Source organism: Haliotis rubra, unplaced genomic scaffold, assembly GCF_003918875.1.
Source record: "Haliotis rubra isolate DU_JTF1 unplaced genomic scaffold, ASM391887v1 Scf625, whole genome shotgun sequence".
Taxonomy (NCBI): domain Eukaryota; kingdom Metazoa; phylum Mollusca; class Gastropoda; order Lepetellida; family Haliotidae; genus Haliotis; species Haliotis rubra.
This window is the reverse complement of record NW_025767330.1, coordinates 162,885-181,742: the sequence shown is the minus strand read 5'-3', so window position 1 is coordinate 181,742 and position 18,858 is coordinate 162,885. Positions and strand designations below refer to the sequence as shown.

Below are 18,858 nucleotides of genomic sequence, written 5' to 3'. Positions count from 1 at the left end.
TAGAAAGACATATAGGTATATAGACCCTACCCTGGTACCCTGGTACTATATAGAAGGCCTTTTATATAGTTCTATAAATAGTTATGATAGTAAAAGGCCTTTTATATAGTACTAGGGTAGGGTCTATATACCTATACGTCTTTCTAACGCTGTTTCGAAGCGTGACACGGCCCTGTGGGGTCAACGTCGTGTAACGACACCTCGCCAAGTTCGCCATATTGTTCGTCGACATCTTTAAGATGCACTGCGTCAGGTGTGGAATGCTATCCTCCAGAACAATAATCAAAGACTCATTGAATCAACGAGAAGACAGTGCATGGCCTGTGTTGCTGCCAATGGTGGACATGCCCGATACTGAGTTTCCATTGTCACCCTGTGATCCTTCCATTCACTGATGATGTAAATGTAATCATTGTAATCATATTTCTATGGTGGCTGATTAGGGCAATGGCTTTCTCGCCTTAAAATTCGGAGGCGAGAAAGCGATATCACGAGACGAGAAAGCGATAACACGAGACGAGAAAGCGATAACACGCGAGACGAGAAAGCGATAGCGCGAGACGAGAAAGCGATAGCGCGAGACGAGAAAGCGATAGCAGGAGACGAGAAAGCGATATCATTGCTTGAGCAAGCGATAGAGCGAGAAAGCGAGAAAGCGATATTACCGACAATTCAGTGCTGTCTGCAGCAACGACTGCAAACGGGAGGTCAGTCGCCATTCGTAATTTCTGGTTTAGAGAATATCTAATACAGATGTAAACTTTCCTTTGGCATGCAATTTGCACGTATGCAATATTCATATCGTGAAATAACGGAATCGTTCATTTTGTGATGTCACTAAGGAAATTACATAGTTTATGACATGACTGGATTCGATTTGTCTTAACCAACTTAATCACACCAACCAATTGAATTATTTCTTTGATTGGCATTTTAGAAGTTGCGTTGATGAAGAATGACGAGTAGTTATTACAGTAGATAGGGAATGAGTTGTTTATACAACATATGAAGTTGATGTACAACGCTTGTAGAAGAGATTGGGTAAATGATTGGAAGCCAGAAGGGTGATATACACTGGATGGGGTCGATGTACATAGTTGAATTGAAACAGATAATGTACACAAGAAATAGTATTGATTACTTTATCAAGTGATGGTAGGCATTGGGAATGTACTATCCTTCATCTATGTTGAGGGCGGATCCTATGTTCTTGATGTGGACTGCTTCCAAAAGTTTACGAATTTTGTAGTCTGACTGGTTCTTTTCTATGGTTTTCTTTGAATTATGATGTTGTGTGACAAATGTGTCGGAAGTGCCAGATGAAAGGGACGGATCTATGACAAATAAGGCACTGTGGCAAGTATCTTTTCATGGTGATTTCTACCACGAGTGGCCACCACTAAGACAATCAACCACATCCAAACCATCATCCTAAAATAAAATCACTGAATGAGTGTGTGAATTGAAATATATGTCGCCTAAGAGCAATATTCATGTTTTAGGTTCATTGTTGATGGTTTTGTGACGCCATATTGTACGCCATCAGTTCAATTCCTACTTAATGGAATGGTGAATTACACTTACATTTCAAACAAATTGAAACTTGCGTTTCTTTTGCAGCTCAGTTTATTACATATACATCACATTCAGAGAGTTTTTTGAAGTATGTGGCACTATAAATGAGGCGCATGTAGACAATTCTATAATAATTATCAGTTCTCGCTGTTTGGTTATAGGTGAAGGAATTAGAAATGAGGCATGGGAACTTAACCATTTATGTTTATGTCACTTTATTGTATTTCAGGTTGATCCAAATACAGCTGTAGTTTCTTTGAATCAATAAAGACGATGAAATGTATTAACTGAAGATCTTCACCTACATGAACCTAAATCGCTCCTACCCAAACATAGAGGAGACGCACGAGACAGTAGAGGACCTTTGTACATCAATGTAGTAACAGAACCATTCCACAGTCGATGGTGTAATCTAAGCAAATAAAGGATGCAGTCAAACGTTCGTTTAATCAAAGCTGAAAATAGTACGCTGGTCTAGCCATATACAGTGAACTTCTTTGGGTGGCATTTAGAAGTTGCTGTGCTGAACAACTGAGAAAGTTATATGGATATACAACTTCTTTATTATAATGTAAGCGACATTTTGGTCCGCCAATTTCAAACCCGTTCTGCCATCACAATATCTATCAAAACCCATCTTTTCCCAAAGATTTCTTCTAACGAAAGTGAGATAATAGACATGTTATACCAAGAACTGATTTTCTACAATATATTGTTACACTCCGCCGCCATTTTGACTGTATGCAATAATTGATGTGTGTGATATGTACTCTTATACCACTATTGGTGGTCTATTGAGAATAAAAGTAAAGTAAAGGCAGCTGGACGTGGTCGCATAGGTTTTGAAAAGCTGATTAGTGTATCCAGTTAATCTTGCGTAACATTTTCGTTTCCATAGGAGGACTTGAAACACGTTCAATATATGGAACTATCTACCTGTATCATCTTGTTTATAACCTGGTCAACTCATGTCAAAACGATTCAAATCGAATGAGAGCAATAGCTGGCATTCACTGGGATGCAAACAAATAAACCCTCCTACACATCTACAAAACATTTATCTATTACTATTATTCTATACTACCTATTAGTTACTAGAAGAAATCAAATGACTCAATAACTACCAGACTGGGTCTGAAAATAAAATATCAGAATATATACAGAATAAACCCTTTAAAACATCCCTATCCAGCCACACATTACAGTGTAAACTCGATTATCCAGACTAACTCACAATGTCCAGGCCACGCACCACACGTTTCACAACCAAAACATAAACACCGTACCCTGGCTCCCCAGCCCTACTTTTTAACATTTAACCCCAATTCATCTATTTAGTAGACTCTTTATTAGCTTATCAGCAACAGTTTAACTGTTCTGCACAATAAGTCACAATATACTTTACACCACTTACTTAGTTGAACTTATACGCAATCAACTTCCCACCTTCTTACGTCCAACTTCTCAACTCCCCATCTAAACTAAATTATTTTCAATATACAGGTGTTTATCATATAGTGCTTTATTCCCCAAGCAACAATTTTATTACGTTTTGGTTAAACACCCCTACCACGTCGGTCGATGAACTGTGGCACTGTCTCAAGTCGATAGTTGGGAGTTCGGCGACAGACAGATATATACGTATGTACACAAGCCATTCTTGTAGAAGTATGAGAGATTATGGCACATATATTTAGAACAATACCTTTTCCACATAATAGTAGATATATATATGTGTGAAATATGCCCACATGAAACGACCAGATGAAAGGCACATGGTGTATAAAATTCCACCACTGATACAATACAGCCCGACGGGGAGTTGGTTTGGTTGGTCTGTTGTTTAACACCGAACTAGGCAATATAACAGCTATATGGCGGCGATCTGTAAATATTCGAATATGGACCAGACAATACAGTGATCAACATTCTGAGCAAAAAACGCTACGGAGTTGGGTTACGATGACATTGTCAACTAACCAAGTCAGCGAGCCTGACCACCCGATTCCGTTAGTCACTTTTTACAACAAGCATGTGTTGCTGAAGACCAATCTAACCCGGATCTTCACGGGTAACATGGGGAGTAGGCAAATGTGTAGCTTAGCCCAGTGAAAAACAGAGCTCATAAAACAGGACTCATAAAATGCCTAAAGGTATTTAAGAAAAGTTATGGGTGTAAACTTCTGTATTTGTATAACACGATGCAACGGAGTATATTCTTATTATTTAATCGGGGTATATCACTGTAAGTCCCTAAATAAAGAACATGGTAAAATAGACATATCTACTTATTATTTGGTGATGTTAGTCTGTACACTTGGGGTCAGGGGGTATTCAGATAGCTATATTATTACTACTCTGTTGTGGAGATATTCACCCTAACCCGGGACCAGTTAACTCAGATTTAAGTATTGTACATACTAACGTTTGTAGTCTTACTGATAAAGTAGACTTAGTTTACGCAGAACTTCATGAATATGATGTTATATGTATATCAGAAACTTGGTTGCATGATGGTATTTCAAATTATGACATTCTTATGCCTGGGTTTCATCCGCCATTTCGTAATGATAGACAAACTAGGGGAGGTGGGGTTGCAATTTATGTGAAAGACTTTATTTACTGTAAGCATAGGCCTGACTTACAACTTCCAGGACTAGAGGCAGTGTGGGCACAGATCACGTGTAAAAACAAGAGTTATGTTGTCGGTACGTTTTATCGTGTAAATACTAGTTCCCACTACTGGAATCTGATTGAAGAATCAATAGGCTTAGCGATAGATACTAATATTAAGACTATAGTACTTGGGGACTTCAATGCTAATTCGTTGAATAGAATAGATCCTAACATTGAACGTATTAAGACAATTTATGGCATGACGCAACTGATAAATGAGGCGACACGTATTACTCAACAATCGAGAACACTTATTGACCTAATATTTGTATCGTGTCCTGATATTGTAAGTTCCTCGGATGTTACTCCCCCATTCTGCAGTGACCATTGTTCAGTTAGCGTGTCGCTGAAATCTATTAAACAGATGAAAGAAGCCTATTCAAGATTCATTTATAATTTACGATAATATTGATATAAATTCCTTTCGGCAAAATGTGGCTGATGTTAATTGGGATTTTCTTACACAAAATGATGATGTTGATGCCATTGCTTCAAAATTTGTTAATACATTAACAGACTTATGTAAATCAAATATTCCAAATAAAACTGTTGTGATTCGTCCAAATGATGCTCCGTGGATGAACGGATTTATAAGAAAACTTATGCGTAAGAAAATAGAATTCATAGAAAGGCTAAACGTAGTAACTTGCCTAATGATTGGGAAAAATTTAGAAAAAGTCGAAATAAGCTTATCTCAGAGATACGTAAAAGTAAGTCATTATATGTTGAAAAACTTGATAATGTTGTCAATACAGAACATGGTAGTAAATCTTGGTGGCGGATTGTTAAACATTATCTTAAGAAAACAGATAAAGCTAAGATATTTCCACACATTGAACACAATGGTGTTGTTTATGAAGATGATATTGAGAAAGCAAATATTTTTATGACTACTTTGTGAGTATGGCAGCGGTTAACAGTTCTTCTGATGATGTTAATGTATATTCTGATATTAACGTGGAAAATTGTCTCACTGATATAAGATTACAAAGCGTTGAAGTAAGGGATATTTTACTGTCGCTTGATGTCACTAAAGCAACTGGTCCAGATCATCTTAGCAATCGTGTCTTAAAATGTTTAGCTGAACAATTGTCTATTCCACTTTGTAACCTGTTTGATATTTCTTTGTCCTCTTCTCAATTTCCAGATATATGGAAATGTTCATCCGTTGTTCCAATTTATAAGAAAAAATAATGTTCATGATTATACTAATTATCGACCGGTTTCACTTACTAGTTGTCTTTCAAAAGTATTTGAGAAGTGTGTTTTAAATATGTGTCAAATTTTTTCTAGATAATGGAACTATTACTTCATTACAGTCAGGTTTCACGACTGGTGATTCTACGTCATACCAGCTCACTCATTTGTATGACTATATAGCTAAGGCGATGGATAGTGGCAAGGAGGTACGCGCTGTATTCTGCGATATAAGTAAAGCGTTTGATAGGGTTTGGCACAAGGGTCTTTTGCATAAGTTATGGGCTAGTGGAATTCGCGGATCTCTTTTATTATGGTTTGAAAGTTATCTAAATAATAGAAAACAGTTTACAGTAATAAATGGGTATAAGTCAAATGTTAAATCAATTGAAGCTGGCGTCCCTCAGGGATCAGTCCTAGGACCTTTACTCTTTTGGTTTATATCAATGATATTGTTGAAGATATACAGTGTAATATTAAATTATTTGCCGATGATACATCCTTATATGTGATAATTGATGACCCTATGGTATCTTCCAATATGTTAAACGATGATTTAGAAATAATAGCTAAATGGGCCCAGGCATGGAAAGTAAACTTTAATCCCAATAAAACTGAATCTATCATTTTTCTAGAAAGAAAACAGTAACATCAATGCCAGATCTTATAATGAATGATATACCGATAAAGTCTGTTGACACTCATAAAACATCTGGGGCTGACTTTACAAAGTGATGGCCACTGGAATATACATATAGATGATATTATTTCTAAAGTCAGTCCTATGATCAATTGTTTAAGAAGTCTGAAATACCGCCTTCAGAGGAAAACCCTCCAAACCCTGTATAGTTCATTTGTTTTACCACTTTTGACTATTGTGATTATATTTGGAATAACTGTACACAAACTCAAGAGTTATTGTTAGAAAAACTTCACTTAGATGCTTTAAGAACCATATGTGGATCAGTTAGAGGAGTTTGTCATTCCAAAATCTACCATGAAACTGGTTTTTCATCATTAAGGGAACGTCGTAAAAACCACCAAATGTATGTATTTCATAAAATGTTCCATAATAAAACTCCAAAGTATTTATCAGATCTAATTCCAATAAATATATCCTCTGTATCCACATATGGATCTAGATCTAGTAATATGCTTCAAGTACCATTATGTCGTACAGAAACATATAAAAATCGTTTTACCATCCTCTGTGATGGAGTGGAACAAGTTAGATAATGATACAAGAAACATAGATTCCGTTGCCATGTTCAGGAAACACTTTGATCGAAATGTCTCATCCAACGTACATCATGTCTTCAGAAACACTGGTAATAGATTTAATCAAATAATTCATTGTAAGTTAAGACTTGGCTGTAGTGACTTAAACGCACATAAATTTGACCGTTTTCTTCAAAATACGTCTACTTGCACTTGTGGCCATCATTATGAAGATGCCATTCATTTTCTATTTATCTGTCCAAATTTTAATTCAATTCGATCGCAGTGTTTCTATTACATAAATGGTTTTAATATTCAATCTGTACTATGTGGAAGTTACTCATATTCTGACGAAATCAATGAAAATATTGTAAAATCTGTACATGACTATTTTACCTTAACAAAACGATTTTTTACCTAATTGATTAATTATACTACTGTGTTTTTCATTAAGTCTTCTACTCCTCAAATGGTGTGTTCTCTTGTCTGTAATGATGAATGTATATAAAATGTTTCCCATCGCATTGTATTCGGAGAGGTATTTCTATAGGCTTATAGCCTGTTTACCAATCCGTTCATTTAATAATGAATAAATATTGTTTAAATCATATTCTTATCCTCCATCGAGTGAATGAAGAGACTAGAAACTAGGAAACAGAAAGCTAAAGACGTACAGTGATAAACAAACAGTGATAAGATAACAAGGGAAGCCAGTACTTAATTAGCGCTAAATTGGTAGGGTGGATGGACAAATGGAAGCCGGGGATTGTTAATCCCGGCATGAATAATGAGATAACAATGGGGGCATTTAACAAGCCATATTTCTGTGTTCTGTGTTGTCTTTCTTACTGATCCATCTATTCCTGTTCTAAATAAAATCGGTGTAAATGTTTGTACTAAGTTTGTGTATCTGACTTCTTGAAAGAGATTAATGTTAGGACGACTTGTGTGCACAGTCAAAAAAATATTTAACACGAAACAAAAGGAAGAATATTGACAGGTGAAGAAAATTATTTGAGCTTCATATTCTTCATATTGAGATTACATTTAATGATATTGCTTAGATCACATTTTTTAATAAGAAATATGAAGATGTGAGTACATGCAGGTTAAGAAACCAACCGATTTCAAGCTTCTGATTTCAGCATTGGACTCGTCTGTAAGTCTTTCCATACGTTTCTCATCGGAACCAATTTTCGTCTTCAGTTCTGCAATGACCTGCAAATAAATATCTTCATCTTCACATTGTTGTGAGGTAGTAGATACATGGTTTTCGTGATCATGATTCGAAAATATCGAGCACTTTGATTGCCAAGTTTTACCGCAAGTATGCTGCAGAGTTACCCGCTTTGTTCTTGACACACATGAAAGGGTGACCGTTTCTGGAGTTCAGTAAATTTGTCCAAAGGGCTGGTTAATGTTAGGTCGAATTGTGTCCTCAGTAAAACGAGAAACTGAGCCCAAAACAAAAGAGAACATATTGAAGTGTGAATTAAGGTTAATTGAACTTTTACCTGAAATACTCTTCATATTTAGATTACATTTAATGATATTGTTTAGATCACATTTTGTTCAATAAGATATATGAAGATGTGTGTTCATGCAGGTTAAGAAACCAACCGATTTCAAGCTTCTGATTTCAGCACTGGACTCGTCTGTAAGTCTTTTAATGCGTTTCTCATCGGAGTCATTTTTCGTCTTCAGTTCTGCAATGACCTGCAATAAATATATTCATCTACACGTTGTTGTGAGGTAGTAGATACATGGTTTTCGTGATTATGATTCGAAAATATCGAGCACTTTGATTGCCAAGTTTTACCGCAAGTATGCTGCAGAGTTACCCGCTTTGTTCTTGACACACATGAAAGGGTGACCGTTTCTGGAGTTCAGTAAATTTGTCCAAAGGGCTGGTTAATGTTAGGTCGAATTGTGTCCTCAGTAAAACGAGAAACTGAGCCCAAAACAAAAGAAGCATATTGAAGTGTGAATAAAGGTCAATTGAACTTTTACCTTAAATACTCTTCATATTTAGATTACATTTAATGATATTGTTTAGATGACATTTTGTTCAATAAGATATATGAAGATGTGTGTTCATGCAGGTTAAGAAACCAACCGATTTCAAGCTTCTGATTTCAGCATTGGACTCGTCTGTAAGTCTTTTAATGCGTTTCTCATCGGAGTCATTTTTCGTCTTCAGTTCTGCAATGACCTGCAATAAATATATTCATCTACACGTTGTTGTGAGGTAGTAGATACATGGTTTTCGTGATTATGATTCGAAAATATCGAGCACTTTGATTGCCAAGTTTTACCGCAAGTATGCTGCAGAGTTACCCGCTTTGTGGTTGACAAACATGAACGGGGATCGTTCCGGGAGTTCAGTAAATTTGTCCAGAAGGCTGTCTGTACGCTTGAAAGAGCAATATGAAGACTCGACACTTTTTGTGACCTGCCGGTGTCCAACTACGTTCGGGGAGGAAATCCACTGACATATGTTATAGTGCCTGCTCCTTATCTGACCCATGGCATTGACTCCTTTAGTGCTTTTATATGACATTATACCGTGTACTCTTTGATCTTGTCTAGCCATTTACTGATTTTGCCATAAAGTTCTGTATGAGGGGTTCATCAGCTCGTACAAAAATAATATAACAAATACTAAACATTTCAGGTTGCTCCTTGATTGAAACAAACCATTACTGTTGAGACAACTTTACAGGTAAGAATCATGATGTACCACCATTGACAATACTCACCATTTTGTGTTTCATTTCCATGTCGGCCATGAAGTCATCATCAGTCTGAGTATCCGCGTCTATAAAGATGCGAATAAGACATGAATCAGATGGTTTATCAAAACGATGGATATATAAATTAATTAACAAAGTTGCATGAATTATAACGAGACAAAGTCGTTGTTATAGAAGCACGTGAAGGAGATCTTAATACAATGCACACCACTTCATATACTAGCTGTACACATGCCATAATTATACGAACAACTAGTTGGGTTTTTCCCCAGCAAGCATACCTTTAACAGATTGACGTGTCAAAAGGGGGCCAAATCCTGATGTGATGGATCTGAGTTTTGACAAGGCGTTGCTGTTGCAGACAGCCGGAGGAATGTGTGTTTCTGGTGTAGCAGTGTCTTGGCATGCCTGAGTCATGTCCCTTACAGAACTCTCCACGTCCAGGAGGTCTAACTTTGAGCCATAGAGAAGGACTTTGTCGATGTAGTCTACAACCCCTGTGCATGTCTTCATATCGTCTTCATAAGTGGTGAGAAGATCATGTTGTATTGCATTAGCTTCCTTTGTTTGACTTTCAAGATCAATCAGAAATTCCTTCTCACTTTGATCTAGTTGTAATCTCAGTATCTGGAAAGTATGGTGAATCGTTTCTTTCCAAGTGTTGTGCGTTCTGTGAGTGGATTCCCTTCCTTGCTTTACGCTCTGTATGTATAATTGCTGGCGATCCTGTAGCGTTGATAGAACATTCTTATAACGGCGCAGCTGTTTTGTTACAGCATCAGCAACCACATCCAACTCATCAACATCATGGTGTGCGTGATCGCTAAGTCGACACCTCGCACAGATCAACTTCTGGCAGCTTTTATCAAAGAGATCCAGGGCGTTGTACTTATGGATGCTGCAAGATGTTGGAATGTCCGAGACAGTCGGTACCATGTCACTGAAGTTTTGAAGTACATGTTTTTTGGAAAGTTTAAGGCTGTTGTGCATATTCTGGCAGTATTCACAGAGTAACTCTTCACAGTCTCGACACCAACACACAGCCTGGTTGCCGTCATCTTCATGTGTACAGATAAGCTCTGTGGGGCAATGTTTGACTGTCAGATGGAATATTTCCTTCTGTCTCACTGTATCCTTCTGGAGGCTTGTGTCTGTGAGGTTGACCTCCCTCTGACATGTAGAGCATATCACACCACAAGCTGCAGATGTCACACACGTCTCACACACGGCGTGTAGACAGGGCAGTAGGTAGGGGGCGGGGCCTTTTAGGGTAAACTGCAGCTCACAGACAGAACACGTCGGGAAGGTGTACCGTCTGAAAGACAGAAAGCTTAAATGAGCAAATGAAATCATGCAATGTAGTGACACGAAGCATTCCACACAATCTATTACACTGAGAGTATACACAAATATGATGCTGCAGAGCCATTCCGTTTTTTTTTACATATGAATATGTCGAATATCTCATGTCTGAACTTTGTAAGTCAGATTTGTCACAAACACTCACTGAGAAAATGCACCACAGGTTTGAGGCTGAAATGATCGCCATGCCGAAGAGCGAAGATCAAGTCCTCTTACTGATATCAGCTGAGCCATATCATGATATTATCACATACCGGCATCACACAGATATCCATACAATACATGTACTTTGAGAGGCATCAAACATGCGCCCAACAATCGTAGTATCAGTTCACTCTCTCACTGCATTATGACCACAAGGACGATGCAAGCACAAACAATAATATTTGATTGGACTTGTCATTACGCGAAAGTAGCAATGTGTGGCTGTCAGTCTCTTGACAAATATTTTCAGGCTATAGTACCATGACATATCCATGTACGTTTTGAACATGGAACATATTTTTTTTGTATAGAAGAGCAAAGTGTGAGGCGATAAATATTCACCGGAAACTAAGTCCTCTCGAAACATCTTGTTTGAAAAGTCTGGGGGTTCCTGTATATGTGCAAAATGAGGGCGATTTGGGAACCTTTTACAAAGACACAAGACTTGCGGCTCATCTTATTCTCCATTGCATCTTTTCTGCCTTTCTCAATAATTGGTTATTAGGTTCAAGAACGAATCACGTGCCTCATCCAAGATATTCAACTCAACTTGTGCAGTTATTTACTCATTTATCAGTTTAGTTCAGTGAGTGAGCGAGTTAAGATTTATTGTGACATCGGCAATATTTCAGCCATACCGTGACTTAAAAAGTTGTAAATTGATAATAAATGGAATGGAATTAAACAAAACTGTCGACGAAGGACAGTAAAATAACTAGATTATCACAGATAGAAACGTAAAACAAGTAATTAAATCTAAAACATTTGAACTATAGAGGACAACACGATAAAACAGCAGGCAATAGATCACCAACAACTTATGGTTGGCAGAAGATGCTATTTGATGAATATAGAGATTATCTGGGTTACATCTTCTTTTTATTCTTGAATACAACGTTTCAGGACTTGTTTTAGTCCCATCATCAGGTAAAACTGAACAGTAACTGTTAACTCTGCCCGTGACGTCACAATGCTATGACGACGCAATACATGTGGAGGTCATTGGTTACAGCTAACAGGGCTCATATTGTTTATTGCTGGTTTTGTGCGTTTGATGAAGATAGCTGCAATCAACTTGCGTTTCCGCTCGTCACTGATGTTTTATGCGAGGACTTCAGTTTCCCAATCAATTTCATGATCGGGATTATTCATAATGTGTTGGGAATCTGCGGATTTCAGATCTGATTTGTCGACTGAAGTTTTGTGTTCTTTCGCACGTGAAGCTACTGGTCTGTCTGTCTCACCAATGAAGATGTTGCTACACGTTTTGCATTTGGCGACGTCGGAAAATAATGCAACATTTTAGACGACATTGGTATGCTGATTAGTATATATCTCACCTAATTTCCATTAATTGTATAAAAGGTCTCGCTTCTATGTCAGAATCTAACACTCTTCAGACAAAACATAAAATGAATGATTTTACCATTTAAATAGTGTCCTGAACATATCACCAATTAGACGGTTTGACTACGTATCTTATTGTGAGCAACACGCGCACCTGTGTGGCATCAATTTAAAGTAAATGAAAAATAAAATTTCACTACTACCGAATATTTTTTTAGGATAAGACTTTTCTTTGTCTATGATTATGTGGCTATTTCTTTTCAGAAGTATACAAGGAAAGATGCAAAATAATAACTCTTTTTGTATGGAACTATCAATATAAGGATGTAAGGTTTCTCCAGATTAAGGCATGACTTGGTTTATATATTTTAAACAATGTTCATATATATACTAAGAGTGAGTTTGATATCCTGCCATCACAATAATTTCTAATCGAATATGAATTGATTATATTGTCGAAAACAATGATAGTGAATCAACCACGCACCTGACCAATGTACATAATTGATGTGTCTATAAAAAAAATTAAACAAATTCAATGAACAAGACAATTCCTGTAAACGTGTGTGCATATATTTTTCATAAAATGTATAAAATCATTTCCATTAATATTATCAGTTTTACTTATAAGGTTGAATTAAAATCGCTGTTCATGTGAAACTGCAATTAGTCCCAAAGTATTGAATATTATACATCATAGGAAAAAAAGTACATGTTGCAGTTATGACTACGTTGATCTTCTAACACTTGTGTAAAGGTTTAAAATACTATACTGAATCTGTCATATTCTAATGTAAATATTATTCAAACAGAAATTTTGAAAGAATATAAATCGTATCGTATATCCACGTATGATATGATTTTGAACAAGGCAAAATGTAGATATTGAAGTTAGTTTCATGAAAAAGAATTAAGATTAAACCTCACATCGGCATTATCTCAGCCATATCGTGACGAGAACTATGTAATTCATATCAATTAAAAATAAATTGAGATAATAAAAATCTGTCATCGAAGGACAGTAAAACTACTAGAATATCACAGCTCTTAATTTAAAACTAGTACGCTATCATAAAAATGTATCACTATTGACAACAATACAACATAAAACCGGGCTATAGATCACCAACAACTGAAGGCTGATCACCATACCAGGGACCATGGGGACTTACAGTACTTTCGCTACCTGCATGGACCCTAGTTGGATTTACATCATCCCTTCAGCCGCTGGTAATTGTAGGAAAACTTAGCCAAAATTAAAATCACAAAAGAAATACGTTTTATAAAGTTGGTCAGTTTGATTGTACTTTGAAAGTTTTGGGACTTATGTACCCTCTCAGGAAGACAATAATTTTACAGTACTTTCACCCCCCTTGAGGTTACAGCCACTAACAATCTACGTTATTAAGTTAAATTTCCATTCATAAAATATTTATCTATTTACAAATCATTTAACGAATCTATTTCCTTAAAAATGGAATAATTAAATGAGAACTGTTATTATTTAAAATATCCTTCATTGTTCGTGATTTGAAATAGGTATCCCTTGTGATGAAATATTCAACACAGTCAAGCAGGACATGCTTGACCGTGATTCTTTCATCACAAGGGATACAGAACGGAGGATCCTCACCTTTCAATAGGTACTCATGAGTATATGTTATGGGCCAATACGACATCGTCGTATGATGACCTCTTCAAATCTGGACTGACAACCCAAGTAAGTGTAACCGATATAAGGTTTTATTTCATGTAATTTATTGATACCTACTTGGGTATCCCACTTCTTCTGCATCCCAGATCACGGATGTAAGTTCTAATGCTAGCTTTATAATCAGCGTAAGGAATAAGAAGTGGTGACACAGATTTGTTGAGTGCTGCCTTGGCCATTGTGTTCCCGGAAATGCCAACGTGGCTTGGTAACCAACAGAGGACGATGTCGCATTGGCCAGTAGCAACATCATTATATAATTCAATGATTTCTATTAAAAGTGGATGTTTACAAGAAAGACTGTTAATAGCCTGAAGGCATGAAAGAGAGTCAGAAAAGATTATGTATTGTTTGTATTTACGGTGTTTATTAATATATTTAAGAGTTGTTGATATGGCGTTAGCTTCTGCTGTGATAATAGAGCTGTTATTTGGTAGTCGAAAAGATATTGTGCTGGATCCAATGACAGTGGCGCATGCCACCACGCCACCATCCTTGGACCCATCTGTAAATAAGGATTTGTATGCATTATATATATTTTTTAATTGATTATATTCTTGTTTATATTGTAATACATTAGTTTCTGCTTTCTTAAAGTTTGTCAGGGTGAGGTCAACTTGTGGCCTCACTAATTGCCAAGGAGGAGAAGAAAGAAGACGGGAAGGAGCTACATTGTCCAGCTCAATGCCGGCAGAAGAAATGAATGGTTGAATTCTTAGCCCAAGAGGCGGAACAATAGAAGACGTTTTGTTGTACAAATCCTCATAGAGAGGATTAAAGACACAATTAAAAGCAGGGTTAAACTCGTTAGAACATAGTTTTGTAATATATTGTAAAGTTAATTTAATACGGCGTTGGGTAAGAGAAGGCTCATCTGCCTCAACATAGAGACTGTCAACAGGAGATGTTTTGAGTGACCCAAGACAAAGTCTCAGACCTTGGTGGTGGACAGAATCAAGTAGTTTTAAGTTGCTTTTGCAAGCTCCACCATATACGATGGAGCCTTAATCAAGTTTAGATCGAACCAATGATCTGTATAAGTAAAGGAGGGTAGTATGATCCCTTCCCCACTTAGAATTTGAAACAACCTTTAAGAAATCTAGTGCCTTCAGACATTTAGCTTTAAGGGATTTAATGTGTGACAAGAAGGTTAAATGAGAATAAAAAAATAGACCCAAGAACTTGGCCTCCTTTACAACTTTGATGGGAGTGCCATTTAAAGATAGTTCTGGGTCCTTATGCGGCTTATATTTTCTACACAAATGTAGACAATTAGTTTTTGATTTAGAAAATTTAAAGCCGTTTTCAAGACACCATTTATTTATTTTGTTTAAACACAACTGTAGTTGCCATTCAATAGTATGCATATTCTTACCGCGACAAGAAATGTTAAAATCATCCACAAAAAGTGTTCTATCTATTGATTCATTTAAAACCTTGGATAAGCTGTTGATATGATGATACTAAATAATGTTACAGACAAAATACTGCCTTGTGGGACACCCTGATCCTGATTCTAATGATCAGACAGGGTTGAACCAACTCGGACTTGAAATTGCCTGTCTGTTAAAAACTGTGATAAAAAAAACTGAGGTAAACGACCCCTTAAACCAAAATCACGTAAATCCTTTAAAATGCTATGCTTCCAAGTGGTATCGTATGCTTTCTCGAGATAAAAGAATATCAAAGTCAAAGGTGTTTTATTGTATCAAAGGCCATGAGCCCATATACAAGTTTACGTAAATACACTGGTTGAGAATATACCGATTAGTAGATACAGTGGAAAAAATAAACATATAACATTCATTTAACAATTGGTGGTAATCAGAAGGACTTTTTAGAGTAAGGTAAATCTGAAATCCCATTCAACAAGTTATTTCTTAGGTCCATTCCATGTTTTACAAATAGAGATAATTTAAATATTACATCGGCATCATTCGATGACAAAATAGAGACAAACCCTATTCTACTCAACTTAGATGAGAAACATTCTGGTATATATTTAGTTCGTATTTCTGCATAATAAGGACATTCAAAGGTAAAATGTATTTCGTCTTCTATAGCAGTGTTACATAGTGGACAACTTCTTTGTATTCTTTCAAGTGATATATTCCGTCCATAGTTAATCATTAACTTTGACAAGCCAAGTCTGTATTTAATATATATATATTTCTTAGGTTACTATTTGTTAAAACTAATAAATATTTTTCTGGCTCTAATAAAGTTTTAAACGTTTTGTGAAGATCATAACGTGAACTCTTTTCTAAGTTGGATTGCCATCCTTGATAAAACATATTTATTGCTACTTAACGAAAATCATTTAGAAATAGATATAGATCGCCAACAGATTGATTAAACCATACAAACCCATATCCATGTGAGAATAATAGTGACCTTATCTGCGATACCCATGTAACCTTACCGATACTATCAAGATGAAAGAGCATGGTATAAGCTATTTTCGGAAGCCGATGTTCTGGCATAAGGATGATATTAAACCAATATTTTAAACACTTTATATGCGAATTAATGTAAAGTGGGTATCTTCCACATTCCCCATATATCATATTATTTGGAGTTGCTAATCCAACACAAAGCAACTTTTTACATGCCAGTAGGTGAATTCTTTCGAAACATTCAAATCCTTGGTAACCCCACACTTCGGATCCATACAATAGAATTTGTTGTATTTCGGTATCAAAAAATTTGAAAAATACTTTAGGTGTGATAACTCCAAGTTTATGCGAAACCGACATCATATTAAGTAAAGCTCGTTTCCCTCGCAGTGATAGGTCAGAAACACATTTGTCCATATTTAGTGTTGAATTAAACTTTATACCAAGATACTTATAACCAGTAACTACATTAATTCGTTGTCCATTTAAGTACCATCTCTCCTTAAAATTGAAAGGGCCTCCCTTTCTGAAAATTATAATTTCTGTCTTATCTAAAATTACAGATAAATTCCATTCCTTAGTGTATTTATCTAATACATTCAACTGATTTTATAGACCAATAACAGTGTCAGATAGTAAAATAACATCATCGACAAAAAGGAGCATAAGGATTTCTAGGATGTCAGGATACATCTGTAAACCATGCTTACCATTACTTGAAATTTCATAATACAATTCGCTAATGAAAAACGAAAGTAACAGAGGACTCAATATACATCCCTGACGTAAGCCGACGGGCAATCGAAAAAATCAGTAACACCATAGTCACTACGTACACATGATTTGATATTTGAATACATTGATTTTAGTATATTAAACATCTTCCCTTGTAGACCAGCTTTTATCAAACAACACCATAATTTATAACGATCAGCTGTATCAAATGTTTTTTTTAAAATCAATAAAAGCAACGTATAATTTGTGTGTACGACGTGATAAACATTTCTGAACTACAGCATATAAAGTAAAAATGTGATCTATGGTTGAATAATTTTTTCTAAAACCAGCTTGAACTTCCGGTATCTTATCTCTCATATTGGCCCAGTTAGTAAGTCTATTACTTAAAACAGCAGTAAAAACTTTCCCAAGGACACTCATTAATGATATCCCCCTATAGTTGTCAGGGCCTCTCGGATCGCCTTTTTTGAGGTAAAGGGACTATTTCTGAACAAGACCAACTGCTGGGAAATATTTGAATATCAAAGAGTTTGTTGAAACATTTATGGAGAAAAGGCATTATATCAAATTGGGAACATTTAAGCATCTCTATGAGCACTTGATCGGGTCCGGCAGATTTTCCGTTTTTCAGCTTGTTTATGGATGATATAATTTCATGTTCAGTTATATTAGAATTTAGAATGAATGCATCAATATATGTGAACTGATCTGAAAAGATAACATCTTCATCATCCAAGTGAGGAGAAAAAACATTGTTATTTCAAAAAACATTTTTAAAATGGTAAAGCCATTCTGTTTTCGTTATAAGATTTTTCTGTTTGGGTTTGTTTTGTAATGATCTGATCTGTTTCCAAAAGCTAGATTGACAATGTATGCTTTTATGCAATCTTTCTACTGATTTCTTACATGAAATGAATTTATATTTTCTGCAACAAAATTGATAATGATTTCTTTGTCTACAATATGTTATTCTGTTAGCGACAGTACTTTGTGTTCTAAATCTCCTAAGTGCCCTATGTGTTTCTCGTTTCGCTTGTCTACATTCTAGATTGAGTGTTTTTTTATTATTAGCAGTTTGGGAACTATGTCGGTCTGGCTTTTTCATGCAGCTAGCAGAGTCTGATACAATCTCGATAAAGTGACTAATTGCTTTTCAATAGCATTATTAATTTCTTTTAGGAGCATTTCTTTGTTTTCAGCAATCTTATATCTCAGGTTATCAAGAAACATATTAGAATAAGAATCATTCCATACAATTTTCTCTGATGCTGTTGGATCCATGCATGAATCATTGTTACACCTATTACCCATATTTGGAAATTTACACATCAATTCTAGTGGGAAGTGATCAGAATCACATCGATCACCGATACTGAACATATTGATGAACTGAAAAAATCAGGTGAACTTAAAAAATAATCATTTACACTGGAGCCATGTTGGCTACAATAAATAAATTCCCCATTAGTATCACAATAGACTCGTCCATTTACGATGTAAAGTTTAAAAGCATAGCATAAATCCAACAACATTTTGCCAAATCTATTTACAACTGTATCCTGTGAAGTACGATCTTCAACAGGGTCATCCTCATCATCAGGGAAAGGGGTACTATGCCTGAGGGTATCGTCGTGATTGTTAATATTAGGGTTATTTCTCTCACCTTTTCTCGCGTTCATAT

At 36.0% G+C, this 18,858-nt stretch overlaps 1 protein-coding gene across 3 annotated transcripts in view; it reads right to left on the bottom strand.

Annotated features, from left to right (window-relative positions):
- The window catches only part of LOC124256353, a 64,892-nt gene that overhangs the window by 8,477 nt on the left and 37,557 nt on the right, over nucleotides 1-18,858 (bottom strand). Inside the window, exons 8-12 of one of the 3 annotated variants that reach the window (XM_046690343.1) lie at nucleotides 9,701-10,734; nucleotides 9,426-9,484; nucleotides 8,783-8,878; nucleotides 8,287-8,382; nucleotides 7,789-7,884 (exon numbers count right to left, since the gene is read on the bottom strand). In XM_046690343.1, the coding sequence (XP_046546299.1) occupies nucleotides 7,789-7,884; nucleotides 8,287-8,382; nucleotides 8,783-8,878; nucleotides 9,426-9,484; nucleotides 9,701-10,734 (1,381 nt within the window). The remainder of the gene's footprint in view (nucleotides 1-7,788; nucleotides 7,885-8,286; nucleotides 8,383-8,782; nucleotides 8,879-9,425; nucleotides 9,485-9,700; nucleotides 10,735-18,858) is intronic. The other 2 variants (XM_046690344.1, XM_046690345.1) reach the window with 2 other exon arrangements.